We start from the raw sequence: 16724 nt of genomic DNA, 5'->3' as shown, positions 1-16724 counted from the left end.
GCTTGGGTAAGAGAAAGTGTTTTCACAACAAAGCAATAACTTGCAAGGTTTGCTTTAAAAAAATATGTATTTCTCATACCTTACTGTGTGTCTGAATGTGTGTGTGTCTGTCTAATCGAATAGCGTGTGCGTGCGTGTGTGTGCGTGTGTGTGCGTGCGAGACATGAGCACGGAGGTCGTATCACTTGGCGTAACCAAAACTGAAGTGTGACCAGGGATGTCACCAGAGAGTCCTGCGTTCCGCTTCAGCCTCGGTAATAAATCATTAGAGGTGTACGCTTTCATGCCATCTCTCCCTGTGTGAATACTCACTACTCCCTTAATTACTTTTAATTGCCTTTTATTCCAACACTAATATTCATTTTAAAAGGCATTCGGTAACCCCAACACAGTTTTCAGTCATCTTTCTTGTGTCTACTGCATTTATACCTGTGTGATCATAAAGTGGAATAGTAAAGGTTACTATCAATGTTAGAGACTATTAACTTCGGGAGATAGATGTGACTTACCCTCATGTACTGTAACTGTCTGGCCGCCACGACTTTAAGGGGACCCCGACTCCATTTGCCACCCTCTTCAGTTCTGATCGCCTTCATGCGATTGACGGAAAATGAGGCGCACCGTGCCTCCTGAACTGAGATATCAGGCTCTCTCCGGATAGCACCGATTTGCTGTTCGTTCCGGGGGCCACGTCTAAGAGAAGAGGCGAGCAGATGTGTCAAGGATTGACTGAGATTACAGTTCATCTGTCGAGAACAGCATCCTTATTTTAGATGCAGTGCAATATAAAGCTCGACTGCACTAGGAGAATGGAAACTGAGCTTTTTAGAAGGGGAGTTAGGATGGAGTTTTGGTCTTCTGTATTTTTTTCTGGCATGAAGCCTTGGTTCTAGTTTAGCCCGCCATGTGCAGGCCAGTACAGTTTAGTTTGGCTAAAGTAGAAAGATAATGGCAACCTTACGAGTGCTTTCTGGTTGAGTTTTTTTATTATTTTTGAATCTTTTTGAATCTAGTTTTATTAAAAGTTCTAACCTTTATAAAAAAATATTTTACAGATGACCATTTGTATCGTGATTGTTTAAAAACAGCCGAGGATCAGGGCTGACATATCCTGTATATTAAAAGAATATACAGAAAATACACAGAATTTGGGTTCTGTGTATACATTTTTTTAAGAAATATCACCAGTTTGATGTTCAGATATTTTAATTAATAACATTAAGAAAGGTAAGACACATTTATTTAATCTTCAGAATCAGTCTGAATAATCTACTATTAGTATCAGTGGAGAAATTTAGTATTGGGCCATCTCTAAACAAATATATATATTTGTTTAGAGATGCCCCAATACTAAATTTCGGTCACCAAACTGGTGATATTTCTTAACATTCTTTATATACAGAACCCAAATTCTGTGCATTTTCTGTGCTCTTTTACGCCATGGTTACATTTCATAAGGGTATCAAAGTAAGATTAATTAAATAAGAAATGAATGATGTCATATTGTATGTTACCTAAAGGACATATTATTGAAATGCTTTTATGCTACCTCGGTGCAATTTAAAAAACTTTTTATGAATAATTTTCAGAGTTATGTACTGTAACTGTAAATGCAGAGAGTTTCTTGTTATCGTTTTGTTTATGAACCCAGAACCTTTCAAAAGAATCAGAATCAGAACCATCATTTTTAATTCCTTTTGATTCTCATCCCTAGGTTGTATACAGCATTAGGAATAACCAATAGATGACATCAAAACAAGCACAATTTGTTTTCCTCTATTGTAACAGTGTTTTATTGACTGTTTCTGCAGGCACTACAGTGATGACAATGACGGCCTATGATGCTGATGATCCCAACACAGACAACGCAGTACTGCGCTACATCATCTTGAGACAGTTACCCAACAAGCCCTCTCCCAATATGTTCTACATTGACCCGGAAAGGGGCGACATCGTCACTGTGATCTCACCCAACCTGCTCGACAGAGAGGTACGGGGTTTCTTCAATGTGAAGGGTGACCTTCAGAGACATAACTGCTATGACAAGAAACGTTTACTTACATCTTATCTATCTTGGAAAAACAATAAGGATGCTGTTTTCTTAGCACCATTGGACGCCTATCTAAGCCTTTGGTTTAAATATAAAATGTCCGTCCATTTAAAATATCTTAGGCTGTTTTAGGAAATCTTCGTGACACAAACCTTTAACCGAAGAGCGCAGAATCTGTCTTTTCGAGTCAAGCTGTGCAAACAAAGAGCCATTCGGAAGCTAGCAGGAGCAAATCTGCCGGGACAAACAATAACTGTGGTGTGTTTTACTGTTTAACTATCCTCAAGACACCTTTAGAGCGGACAGATTAGAGAAGATTCTTCCGCATATTAAAGCAGGGTTTTTAATGTTGTTAGAGGCGGGATGAATGCAGGACGGTGTCTTGAGGACAGGGCATGTTAGCGCCGCATGCTAATGAGCAACTCGAGGCGACGCGCTCGCGGCTCCTAACCAGAGCGAGACAACAGCATGATTGCTTTTGCTGCGGGTGACGAATACAGGAACATCAATTCGGTCCGGTACTGGAAAAGGAATATTAGCTGTTGTCAGACACTTAGAGCACGGTTTAATTGAGGTTATACACACTTATCCAGCAGCATCGGCTGTGTCCGACAAGGCCGGTAGAAAGCCTTCAGCTGGAACAGAACGAAAGCCGCATTAAATGAATGTTTGGAGGGCGTGCTTGATTTGTCATTATGATCGAGATGTCATGTACAGAAGATGTCTAAATGGAAGAGTTATGTGACAGATTTCTTTCTAGTCAGACACACGATGTTGACAAAATCAGCTAAGTTTGTATAAATAAGTGGTGTCTCTGTCATCGTGATATCTTTTTGTAACAAGATCTGCCAGTGTGACTCCCATGTTGGAATTTCGTAAGCATGACAGATGTTTCACACACCAAGCTCCAGGGGATTTCCGGTGTGTGAGATGGAGACAGGTGTGCAACGAGTCTGCTACAGTGCGTTAAGTAGTTGAGATTTTTGGGTAGGATTGCAAATAAAGCTTCGTCTGCCAGCTGTTTGGTCCCTGAACTTTAAACGTGAGAAACGACACTTGGGGAATTCAGCCGAAAGTGTATTTTTTACAAATGTACTCCCATCCACCAGGGTGATTTCAAATTCAGGCAGAATTGAAGAATCTATTTTGTCGCACTGAATTGAAGTCGATTCACCTCTCTGCGAGTCCCCGAACTCTCTCATGCGTAAAATCTACTCAAGATATGCACGTTTATTTCTTTGATTGCGATTTATCTCTCTGGTATTGTCCCTGACACTGTGGATCAATGGTGGGAGGTCATTTCTCGCACCTCACAAATCAGTGTGACGGCAGAGAGAAAGATGGCACTTGAATATGGTCTTATACATTTTAGCAAGCATGTGGCACATATCTCCCTTTTTGATGTTGTTGTGGTGACTATAACATTTGAAAGTTGTAACTTTTTCGTTAGAAATAAACAAAAGTCACTATAGCTAATAAGGGTTTTTGCTATAAGCCTTCGGGATGAATTTTGGTGACATGTCAGTTGTTTTAATCATACCTAAAGATAATTCATGTAAAACAAGGCAATAAAGAGGCAAAAGTTATCGATTGCAGATTTAAAGGGACAGTTCGCCTAAAAAAACTAAACTCTGTCATCATTTGTTTTGATGAACACAGAGAAAGATATTTGGAAGAATGCTTGTAAGCAAACAGTTCTTTGATCCTATTAACTACCATAGTAGGAAAAATTGCTTTATACATTTCATTGTTCTGTTCAACACAAAATAAGTTATTTTGAAGAATGAAGGAATACAAACCGTTCTGGGGCACTTTTGACCACCATTGAAATGATGATAGTTAATAGTGGCGAATAATTGTTTATTGTTAATATCGTTCTCTGTGTTCATCAGGACAAAGAAATGTATGCAAATTTGGACCGACTTTTGAGGATGAGTACATGATTACAGAACTTTTATTTTTGGGTGAACTGTCTCTTTAAATGATAGAGGAATTGTTTTCTATTGTAAAAAACAAGAGCAGCTTGTTTTATGAATATAAATCTCTGTGCCTCTTCGTATACTAAAAGCTGTGATTTTGGCAAGATGTGTTTGCATTGTATGCTATTTCTTTTCATAAAATCTAAGTTTGTGTGACTAAGAAAGTTGCATTATTTAGATGTTTCTGTAGCTAATTTACTAATCACATTTTCTTAGCATTTGTAAAGTTAAGCCATTGAAGGCTGTAAGAAAGAAATTGCCCCACGTGCCCATTTTATTCTGACCAAAATAAGAATAGGTTTGAATGCTTCACAAATGTTTGGGAGCTTTAAAGAATCTGAAAGATTGCTGTGATAAAAAAATCTAATAATGTCAGTTAGGCTAGTTCAACTAATGATTTTCCGACACCTTACAGAAGCGTCAGGAAGAAGGTTTTCTCAGGACGCAAGCCTCCCTCTTGACAGGTCAAGTGTGTCTGTTCATCTCTTCAGATCAGCATGCGTTACTTATAATGTTTGCAGCCCGCCGTATGAAACTTCTGGTACGGTACCTGATGTTCCAAAGCCGACATGATTATTCGGGCAGAACTCTGTTGTCAAAAATAGGAACATTACAGTCTTTGGGTAAATTTAATTCCTCAATCTGTCAGCTGTGCTTGCGGAATATTATTTTTTCAGAAAACTCATAAACTCTAAGCCCAAAAACTTACACGAGGTCTGTTCATGGGTACCTGACAGCTGAATACATGCACCTGTCATGGATCAGAGTTTTGTTCAAATAAGCTTTATGTATATAATTGTCATTGTGTGTGCGTTGTGTTTATTTTCGAGATTAAGACTGTGTTTTATTCACAGGCTGGGCTGATTCTGAGACACGGTGGTCAAAATCCAACGATGGAACTAATGGCCATAGCTTCGCCTTGAGCTGCTTGTACAATATGCTGCCAAATCTGCTAAATATATCCAAGTTTGATGCTGTTCTAAAGGAGCTGTCAAAGCAAACAGCAAAATCGATGCAAGATATTTTATTAGGACGGGGAGTAAAGCATGCTCATTTGTCAAATCAATGCGTTTCTCACAAATGGTAAAAGTTGGATGTCGAGTTTCAAAGCACGGACTGAGATTCTGTTTGAAGTTTAGTTTTCTGTTTGGTTTAGACGGACTTGACAGATGGGGAATGGCACATGCTTGTTGGAGAACCTTCTCAAAGTAGCTTCTGTGGTCAGTTTGCTATCATGGGCAACCCACAGTACATCTGCTCCAATCAGATTCCTGCCACTAGATCAGACGTATGATTGACAGGTAGAGTAGCCCCTTCTTTGTTTCCAGGTCTAAATGACATGGTAGCAGAGTAGATGTTTTTAAATCGATACGCGGTCACAGGGTTCTGGCAGTATGTCTAATCATTACAGTCCTGCTTCTGATGAACAGTCAGTGAGCTGTCTAATGCCTACATAGACAGTTGCCTTCTAAGCCAGCGACTGAACTAAAAAGGAATCGATTTGGAACACACTACACTGTCAAGTATGAACAAAAACAGCTGTTGGTTTAAATTAAGCTTAAACCAACAGTTTGGTTTCTCCATATCTGGCAACCCAACACCTTTAAGAGTGTAGAAAGCCCACCTGGTTTTGTTTGTCAGAAGGTTTTCTGGTGTCACGTTAAAGATCAGGGTAAAAAGTTTATATATACTTTATAAAGCTATAGCTGCAAAAGTTGTTTTATTATTATTTGTCTCCTGATTGTTGATACTATTGATGATCTTTAGATAGTCAATTACTTTATTTTGGGGGTTTATATTGCAGGAGTGACCAGGTTGTATATATTTATTTATTTGACCTTCAAAGCATGTAGATTGGTTATGAGATCTATCTGCTAGTTAAGTCTGACGTCACGGCCCAGAGCTTCGGGATCCAACTGATCTATCAGATGCCATAGGAAAATAAAAAAATGCTAATATACACTCGATGCACGAAGTAAAACTGCAGAAAACCCCCTTTATCTTCATAATCTAATCACAAATGGCCACACCGCGATTCAACTAAACCAATTATCAATATATTGATGTTGGAGATTCCGTGAGCCTGGAGCAGTGGCGTAGCTTTTTTTTAAAAGTGGTGAGGACAAAGACGACAAAACAATACTTTAATAAATTGTTTCTGTAATAATTTGTAGGGAACATTTATCATATAGTGTGTGGTCCATCCATTGGCTACTCCGCTTTTCTTTATTTCCTCCAAAAAGTGGCGGGGACAAGTCCCACCTGTCCCAACCGTCCATTACGCCTATGACCTGGAGACTGTAATGTTTATAGACGTTCACTTAGTGTGTGATATGAATAAACAGTCCTCTTAAACGGCCTTTTAAGTAATATCCTCCATTGAAATAAGTGGAGGCTTTGAACACGGAAACATTATTCATTATGTCACAACCTAACAAGTGGATAGTATGATAATCACAAATTGTGTATTTTGGGACCTATTTTGCAAACATTCATGAATGAAAATAAAGCGTGTTTCAGACACGCATAAACACCTCCACACGCATTCTTCACACACGCACGCACACACAGAGAGAAACTCAATGGACATCAAATTACAGCGAGGTCGTGGCATTGTGATTTCCCTCAGTGCTGCCACATTCACCCAGGACCCAACCGGTCATTCAAATTACAGCTTCAGCCTAGCCTTAACACTCTCCTGCAAAATAGGCTTTTCAGACACGCTTTCGGACCTCTGTCTAATCTGATCTCTCCCGTATAATTGAATGTCAGTCGCCATATGAAGATTCTTCTCGGCTCTCAATTAATGAATCATTGTGTTTGGCAGGACGGCTAGACAAAACAGACCGCCAAATATTTACTCCTGCAGGTGGTTCTTGGGTTATTATGTTGTGTCATCTAAATGCAAATATTACAGTGCTGGCGTCAATTGAAAACACTGCATTACTGCACGATTTGATGTGCACTTCAGTGCATAAAAGATATAAACTGTCATTCATTCAGTCATTATTAGGTGGAGATTGAGTTTAGTTGGCTTGGAAATAGGCTTGTGGGTTAGTTTTTTGTTGCCGCCGGAGTGGCGTAGGTTGATGGGATGGCCACAGATTTGCTTTAAATATGCTTTTCATTTGAACTCCAGAATTCTTTCTGTATTTATTTATTATTTTTCCCATGAACTCATATTGGAAATTAAACGTATTAGGGTCGAGATTTTTCTCCAATGCTGGAGGGCTCTGTCATCATAGACGTACATTATTTTGTATTGTGGCACATTGTCATTATACACATGATATCAGACTTTAGCCCTGAGTGGCTGGTTTGCCGTTATACTGCAGAGAACAGCATCTATTCCATCACGCACAGGAGTAAACTGAAGACAAATGTACAGCTTGAAGACAGAAACCCCATCCCACGACCTGACTCAAAACTTCATGTCAATTTCAATAAATATACCAGAGAAGCTGTCATTCCTCACTCTCCTGTTTCTCTTTCCACACCTGTCATTGTCTCCTGCTATACTCCTGTCTAGTGTGGCCTTATTTTTCACTACTATTGTGGACTAATTTAAGAACAGAAAACCACGTTTACAAGACAAACCTGTAGTCTGAAATCATACACACACATTTTGGTTATTTGGTTCATTTTTGTTTGACAGTCATCCAAGTGGTTACATTAGGGTAACGCAGAATATATATTTTTCTCATATTTATCATATACACTACTGTGCTAAAGTTAGTACTGTGTCTCCACACCTCCAAAAATGGTTTATTTATGTATATATTTATTACTGTAGTGTGTCAATAGAAAATATCGGGTTAGATTTCCTAACATTCCTTGTGCATGTACTATAGGTATCTTTGAGACAGTTCTTCTGAATCAGTCTTCTTTCTTCATGTTATAATAGATCAACCATATTTCTGCGTTGTCAGTCTCCCTGAATCCCTCACTGGATTATAAAGTAATGGCAAAGGGAATGTTTAAAAATGTAAATTCGATATTTCTTACCATCACACTACACCAAAAGATTTTAAAACTTTGTAAATAAGAGTTTTTTTTGCGACGGTCCAACCTTTTTGACCCCAAGCCCTCTCATGGTCCAGTCTACACCTAATAAAATATTCTAGCACTAAAAAGTTAGTATTAAATTAATTATAAAATAAGAAAACATTTTTTTCTTATTTTAATTAGAAAAACATGTTATTATTTTAGTTTTAAGCCATCACCTTATATGTTTATTGAGGCCTCAATGTAATACAATCAAGTTGGTTTTTTAATTTCTTAATAATTTTCAATGGTAGAACCACTACAGAAAATGTTGATAGAAAGGAGGAAGACGTTTTATATCCCAAATAAGATTTGAAAACGTTTTGAGACTTAACATCACCTGGTTTTACCAGTGAGTTACTTGAAAGTCTGCCAAAAGTTCAGTTAGGGTCTTTATGAAGTGCATAAAGCAGGTGCAGTCCATCTTCAGTGATTAAAAATGGCACCCTCTCTCTCTCTCTCTTCACCCTTCCTCTCTCCTCTCATCCTCTATCACGCCGCTGTCTACTTGCATTAGCGCGGAAATGAGATTCCACTAATTAATTAAATCTTAGAGTGCTAAAGATGAAGATTACATCCCAATGAAGGTTAGGAGTGTCAATCACTTTTTTTTCTCTTGCTGTGGATCCCTGGAGATAAATTGAGCCCCATGGGAATTGTGGCTAGAAAAAAGGTCAAGCTGTTAATCCGTCACTGTTATTAATTGAGCCTTGCTGATCCACTCAGTCAATAAAGGTGTGTAACATCAGAAAGGGAAGGAAATGGAAATATGAGTACTGTCAATTTCTGGAGGAAGATCTAAAGAAGCTGAAGGGAACGTGTTAGGATATCTTGGGGGATCGTGAGTTTTGGTGATGATACAGCATGACCTTTGTGAGACACTGATGTTGATTTACACTGTTACACGTCATCTTTAATTCACCTTGATGAACTGAGTGAATGTGAGTTTGGCACAAATGTCAGTGTTTACTTGTAGAATAATAACAGAAAGGAAAATAAATAATAGTCGCAGTTTGTCTACTTCCCGCAAGGGTTATGGGTGCCTAAGTACAGCTAAAGTACTCTTTAGCTGGTCTTCAGCTCTTGAATGTGCTTTGAACTCACTTCACTTCTTTTCTTGACTCATAAAGGTGAAAAAGAGTTTCATTGCCCAACTCTGAGCTCCACCAAATCCTTCACAACCTCACAGACAGGTTAGCATAGAGACATAAATTCCCTGACTTTGCACTATTGAACTTGCCAGGACTTGGCAGCAACCTTCTAAGTTTAAAATATGCATCTTTTATTTTACTGGCAAAGAGCTGGGAGCAATCTAAGCGCAATCTGTCGCCCGAATGGCATAATATAATGGGCAATTGTCGGCATTTGTAAGGAACGAGCAGGTGGGAGCTCACCTCTCTGTATCTCAAGAAGGTTCCAAATGTCTCCAATTACCGCACACCCTTAAGATGTGGAAGGAAATGGAAGTGGGTATTATAAATATCGCTGTCTGGCTAGTAAAAGTGTATTGGTGTTTTATTGGGGCTGTAAAGACGGCCCAACCCTGAACAGAGGAGGATAAAACAGAGTGACCTGAAGTGGGACATATTGTCTGAGTGCAGCAGGAAAAAGTCTGGGTTGAGATTCCAGCTGCATTGCTACTTTACTGTACTGTACTGTGCTGTACTTTACTTTACTTTACGATTATTTTATTTTATTTTAGTAGTGAGTTTAGCACATTGAAATATTCTATTTTTTATATTGTATTTTAATGTAATGTGATGGAATGTAATACAAAATAAAAAATACATTACATTACATTATGTTTTTATTATTTTATATTTGTTTATAATTATATTCTTTAGCTCTATTGTCATTTAACAGTTTACTAAGGGGTTTTGACTAGCCATAAACAATGCTAAAATCCTATATATGACTGAACCGACTTCATAATCTGTTTTACAAATAGGAGCAGGGTCGGACTTAATTCCTGAACATGCCTTTTGGCTTGACTGATCAATTTACTAATCCCACCCAAAGAAACCCTCACCTCCCAATCCACGCCCTGTTCCCCAGGCATTAAGATTCATGCTTTCTCAGATGGTTGTGTGGGTTGAGATAAGAACAGGACGGGTTCTCTGTGCAGACAGGAGGACGGAGAGGTAATGAAGTGAGTGATGAGTTTCTCTTCTCTTTGACTGAGCCTCGGGTCAGAGATCGCCAGTGTCCGCAGAGAGAAAGAGAGTGAGATACAGGAGGGGAGAAAGAGGGATCATTCTTTTTTCATTTATCACTCTGACGGGTTGACACATGAGGAGACGGAAAGAAGGATGCGGTCAGATCTGATCGTGGTGAACGGGTCACCGGCCACGCTTTACAGCACTAATAGGGTCTAGAAGGAATGTGTGTTTTTACACAGAAAACAGCTATTGCAGTTTGGTTCAGGTTCTGCTTTGTTATATGTCTGTGCCACCTGTTTGTATTGGTGCACTGTTTGAAACACTGCCACTGATGGGGCCAGTATGTAAAGTTCTTGTGTAACAATACTTCATTACTGTGCTCAAGGGATGTTTTGGAGAAGTACCTTATTTGGGGACTATTGAAACCAAAGGCTTTTATTCTAGCATTTTTAATAGTTTTTCTTAAGCAAATTATAGTTTTTCTCATTACATTTGCATGTAGCACAAGTGCATTTTTGCAGGTCATCATATCTGAATCTTTAACTTTTTGTCTGCTTTTACAGAGCCTGCAAGCTTATTAAATCGTGGTTGTAGTTGCACTTTTTATTGTATTAAAACATTTTGTATCCAAATACAGCTTAGACCAAAATATATGTAGTTTTGCATGTTTGATTTGTACGTTTCTTAAAGTAGAAGACTACAAAAACACACTTATAGTTTATAACTATGTTGCATTTCATCTTTATTTAAATGCAGTTTGTGAGCCAGCACGGGATAGTTAATGATGTCATCAGTGCTGTGAGGATGATGATGTAATCACTTTATTGTGAAATGTGTTTTGTGGGAATGCAATGCAGAAGTAATCAGAAGAGAATGCTGATGATGTCATTAGTGATGTAATGATGATGACTCATTAATCAGTTCACTTTATATTGCTACATACTTCTGTATGGGAGCAATGTGCTACCTTGTTTTTTTATATTTTCCTTGTTGATGATAGTGCTGACGGCTGGAGGCATCGTTGGCTATGGGCTATTTTGTCTCTATGCCAGGATTTACAGCAGTTCATAAAATGTGGAGCTAATATGCTGGATTCAAAAGTTGCAAGCTCGCATGTACACACACATTTGGCAGGGATTGTTTGTTACGTCAGCAGTGTATGTGTGTGTACATAATTAATTTTTGAGGACAAATTTGTACCCAAAAGTCTAAATCTGAGCAAAACCTTCCGTTGGGAATGTCCTTATTTGTAAAAACATTATGAAATGTTATAAATGTAGTTTTTGTTTTAGGGTTAAGGTTAGAGTGTGGGTTACGGAATAGTATTTATAGAAGTGCATGGAACTGCATATTTAGCTTAGTAAACATATTATTTATTTATTATAATATTACTGTAAAGTCTTTCAAATACATTTACATTTATGCATTTGACAGACGCTTTTATCCAAAGCGACTTACATTGCATTATACTATACATTTGTGTGCAATCCCCTGGAATCGAACCCAGGACCTTGGCATTGCTACTGCCATGCTATAACAACTGAGCTACATCACTAAAGCTACAATACATCTCAACTTTCAACCATTGCATTATGAATGCATCAAAATGTTTTGGGAATCTATTGGGAAAATCACTCTATTGAACTTTTTATAGACAACAATAATGCTGCATCCTGGGGTCAAAGAATTTCATGAATATGTATGCATAATACAGAAAAATTGCTTTAAATGCATTTAATTGAAACGTCAGAGGTGTTCCAAGGAAGTTTAGGGCCTCGGTATAGATTGTGTTTTACTGCAAGGTGCTAAATCATTGATTTGGTTTTCCATGTCATTGATCACAGTCACAAATCAGGACAAATGTGTCTCATAGAGCCACGTTAAAGTGGCAGAAAATAAAACTAAAGGAGATAAGTAGGTTCAGAGGGAATAAGGAGCCCTTGAACCACGAGTGCTTGTGGATGACTGATTGCATGACACTTGCAAAAATACCATGGAGACCTTTTCAAAATTCAAAATTTCCAAAACAATCTATTGGCGTGGGCAGATAGTCTTTATCGGTTTGTCCAAAGGAGCCTGTGAAAGGGCAGAGGAGGGATGGCAAAAGAGACGGTAGATGTTTGGTCATTGGAAGCCTGCTGGGGCTCAGGGCTGCAGTGAAACCACACTGCCATTTATCTAATGTGAGAGCCATTGTCATTAGCCAAATGGAGATTGTTGCCCTTCATTGTTCTTTCCCGTTTCACCCTTACTCATTTCCTCTTTGACAAATATAAAAACACTGCAGTCCTGTCCTGAATTGACACTGTACAAAACAGAATGTCTTTACCGCATGCCTGTACGTGTGCCGTGTAATGCACTTCTACATTGGATGCTTATTTGATAAATCACCGCTTCTGTGCCTGCTATAAATAGCACCACATTAATTTTGGCAAGCAAACTAAGACTTGTGTATATAATGAGCCTGAATTTACATAGAAAAGAGGCGTGTTTAAGAGTGACAATATTTACAGTGTCGTGTTGTTTCAGCAACACAGAATTAAACCAAATTATGGGTAATAGCAAATAAGGGACTGCAGTACCACACATAGGAGCTGCAAACACTTGCAGTAAATTCACCCATTCGTAACCTCTCAGTACTTCTATTATTTTATTGAGAAAGGGCATATGTTTTTTTAAGGCTCACTGTTTGTGCATGATGAAAATCTGAAAATTTCTGATAAGCATTAATATTTATTGCATTTAAAGTCTAATAAAGACTCTTATTCACCATAAGATCTCTCATAAGTCTCACGCTGCGTAAGTCAATCGATAACCGCAGACCTGTCAGTTCATAATTGGCAAAAATGAGTGCAGAAATGAGCTGATCTGGCAGAATAGTTCCAGTACCGTTGCCCATCTTATTCCAATAGAAGCGCAGCTTCTACCCATTACTGTCACGGCAGGGAACTAAGGCACATTACTGGGCTGTCCAAAATATTCACAGCGTAATAAGTGCTCCATATAATTGTGACAGTTCAAAGGCCATGCACAGGGCAGGCACGAGCCGACGGCGTCTCGGAGGGTGAAAATTGCACGCTTTCTTTGCCTTTAAAGGCATTAGTTATCCTTTAAACACAGGAGCCAGTGCCTGGGGCTTCTCCGCAGGGTCTGCAGAGGTGATGTTGAAGGAGGGCGACCTCTATTATGATTTTAACTGCCTATATATCTCTTTATAGTGGAAAGATGCTGAAGCTTTGTGTCTGTCTGTCAGTTCCAGATCCCTGGCATAGTAAAAGATGATCTCAGTTCAGCTCACCCTAGCAATTTATCCAGGTGCGATTTGTGCTTGCAAGAATGCAAGCGTGACCAGCTGGACTTAAAGGTCAACAAGAAATGAAAATTGACCTTATTACTTTCTTAACAGCAGGTTTGGCCAGTATCTCCTGCTGGTGGATGATGTAGCTACATGACTACATGGGAAAACAAATCCTGTTTCAGTCGTACAGCACAAAGAGCCTGGGTTTTGAATGTTGAATGTTGAAATCGAAACGAAAAAACGAAAAACACATCTTAGCTGAGAAAGAGGGATTTATATTTCCAAATGAAGATAGAGGTGACAGATGCCACTGTTTTGGGTCGTTCTGCTGTAGCTTTCACTTTCTTTGTACCCTTCCGTAGAGTGGAAGATTAATGCTTGAGAGATGCTCGAGTTGTACGAGTGAGTACAATGGCTGTGATCTCTCAGCGCGGTACACAAGCACTTTATTGACTGCCCTGACCTTGGGTGATCCTTTTCACTTCTTGTCGTGCTGTAAAAATGTGTACAATGTATTATGAATAGTTGCTTTGCAAGTTCAAAAAAGGTCGTAGGAGTTATTACACTGGATTGCAATGTACAATGTATTAGAAATGTAATATTTTATTTCTTACAATTTGATAATGTGTGGTCAGGCAGCTGGCTTTTATTTCATGAAAGCAAAGGGTTGGTCTAATCACTTGACCTCACTAAAACATTATAGGACACTGGCCCGCAAGGGAGATTTCTTAAATCAGAAAATGCACTTGTTCTCTCTATCTACAGTTGTAAACTACAGATGCTACAGACCTGTCTGTCCCTTTTCCAGCAATAGATTGATACAAGACTGCTGTTTTCCTCAAGCAAATCATATGAAAGATCTACTCAACATTTATCAAATCCAGAAACGAAATGGAGCTTACAGCTTCAACGCCTTAACTGAGGAACACTACTACACCATAGATCTCAAGTGTCATTTTGTGCTTTTGATCTCGAGCTGATGTTCATCTGTGGAGGTTTAAAGGAATCTTTTGGGTTCAATATAAGTTAAGCTGTATTGACAGCATCTGTGGGATGCTGTCGCTCACCACAGAGAGAAATTCACATCCCTCAGCTGGTAAAATAAATAAAAAATTGTGATGGCAGTATTGCATTTAGTGTATGAGGCAGGGCATTCCAGAAGATTCAATGGGCTGGTTCACCCAAAAATAAAAACTCTGTCATCATTTATAAACCTGTGTGTGACTCCTCCTGTGGAATACAAAAGAAGATATTTTGAGAAATGTCTTAGTGGTTTTGTCATACATAGAAAGTCAATGTGGGGACCAGCGTTGTTTGGTACCAACGTTTCTTCTTTTGCGTTCTGCTGAAGGAAGACAGTCATGCAGGTTTGGAATGACATGGTGGGTAAATGATGACAGAATTTTCTTTTTTTGGGGAACTATCCCTTTAAGAGCTTATGTGGCTTGTATACTTTTGTATTATTTCTGTACTTCCATGTTTAATGTTCGCTGTTTGGGCAGTTGTTGAAAATATCATTTAGCAGTGCCCAGGAATATTAATTTGTGTACCCACGTTTATCCAAACCAGCTACTGTATAATATTATGAATTACATCAACTTTCCCTCATTCAATCTGAAGGCAAACGACCCAGAGAAGCTGAGCTTGTATTAACAATGTGTGAAGCATTAGCGTTTACAGTGAATCGCAGCTGTGTGAATATTAGAATATTGTTGTGAAGAGGGTCCATTACCCTCTTTCCTCATTTACATCAGCTGTGCTGAAAAAACACCCCAGTTTTCTCTTCCCCTTCGTGTGTTACATTTTTAACTTAATAAGTCACAAAAGCACCGTGATACTTTTTCAACAGCTCTTGTTTGCTTAAAACCGAGCATGTCAAATTTGCATGTTTGATTGCCTTAATGCCTCTTAATAATAAAATACAATTATTTTTTTATTAAAACCTTGTCTAGCTCTCTTGAGAATTTCAGGTTCATGTGTTCGGAAAAGAGGTTATATTGCCAGAATTGTGTAGGTTATTTCCAAAAGCATTTATTTTAGTTATAACAGTGTGTTATTACTGGTCAAACGGTTTGTTATTCCCTTTTACATCTTAATGGTTTTAATAAAATAACATTTTTGAATAGTTTAAAATTCATTTTGATGCTCTCTCAGGGAAGTGAGGGTGACATTACCAAGGTCTCACAAAGAAACAGTTTACTTAAAAATTGAAAAGGTCTACATTTCTTCGCCCTTAAGTTTTTCCAAATCTGTATAAATTTGTTTGATTTGATGAACACGGAAAAAGATATTTGGAAGATTGCTTGTAACCAAACAGCTATTGACCACCATTGACTACCATAGCAGGACATTTAATTTGTAAATTTATGTTTCCTGTATTGTATGTGGTTTCATTCTAAATGTGGCCTTGTGACCACTGTAATATGATATTATCCATTACTAGGCACTAAAAATGAATAATGTACAGTTTTTTACCATAATTTCTTTAAGCCAACATAACAAATAACACTCAGTGACCTCCCTTTATGTGTAGATGACAACACAGTTGAGTAGAAAACATAATATAGAATGCAGAAAATGTGTAAGACAAAGACTGTAATTTGAAGTTATCTTAATTCGTTCTCTTTTCATCTGTAGAAAGAGGGCCAGGCTAAGCAGATGATCTGAAATGGAAAATGTGCCTGATTGTTTATGTTCTGGCTTTAGATTTGGTGTAATTGCTGGACCATTATGAACTGTTCATGGCTGGCATTTAAACACAGAAGATAACACATTTATCTTTCCATGCTCACATGCTGGATGCTGTACTCTACGAATCAAAGGATCAATGCATGGTTTGAATCTACAAGATTACAAACAACTATTTTTTAGTTGTATCGTATAAGGTACATTACAATCATTGAAGATAGATTTATCTGAAACATTACAGAAATGACAGGTCTCTGAAAGCAAAGACATAACAGCTGTTGTTTATGTGCCATAGCATCAAAAGTGATGTTTATGGCTGACTGACTGTTCAAACTCACTGGGTCATGTGTGTGTGTGTGTGTGTGTGTGTGTGTGTGCGCACAAAACATAAGAAATACCTAGACCACTCATTTGTTGCTGGAACGTATGTCATCGGGGACGCCATATTAAGGGTGGCAACCTTCAACTACTAACACATGCAATTGAATGGTGGTGCTGCGGGTTTT

At 38.4% G+C, this 16724-nt stretch overlaps 1 protein-coding gene across 1 annotated transcript in view; it reads left to right on the top strand.

Moving 5' to 3' along the window:
- The window catches only part of cdh13 (cadherin 13, H-cadherin (heart)), a 242883-nt gene that overhangs the window by 160095 nt on the left and 66064 nt on the right, over positions 1-16724 (top strand). Inside the window, 1 exon segment of the mRNA XM_079466561.1 lies at positions 1812-1990. Coding sequence (XP_079322687.1) covers positions 1812-1990 — 179 coding nt within the window.

This window comes from Barbatula barbatula, assembly GCF_947034865.1.
Source record: "Barbatula barbatula genome assembly, chromosome: 10".
Classification (NCBI taxonomy): domain Eukaryota; kingdom Metazoa; phylum Chordata; class Actinopteri; order Cypriniformes; family Nemacheilidae; genus Barbatula; species Barbatula barbatula.
This window is presented reverse-complemented; position numbering and strand designations above follow the sequence as displayed.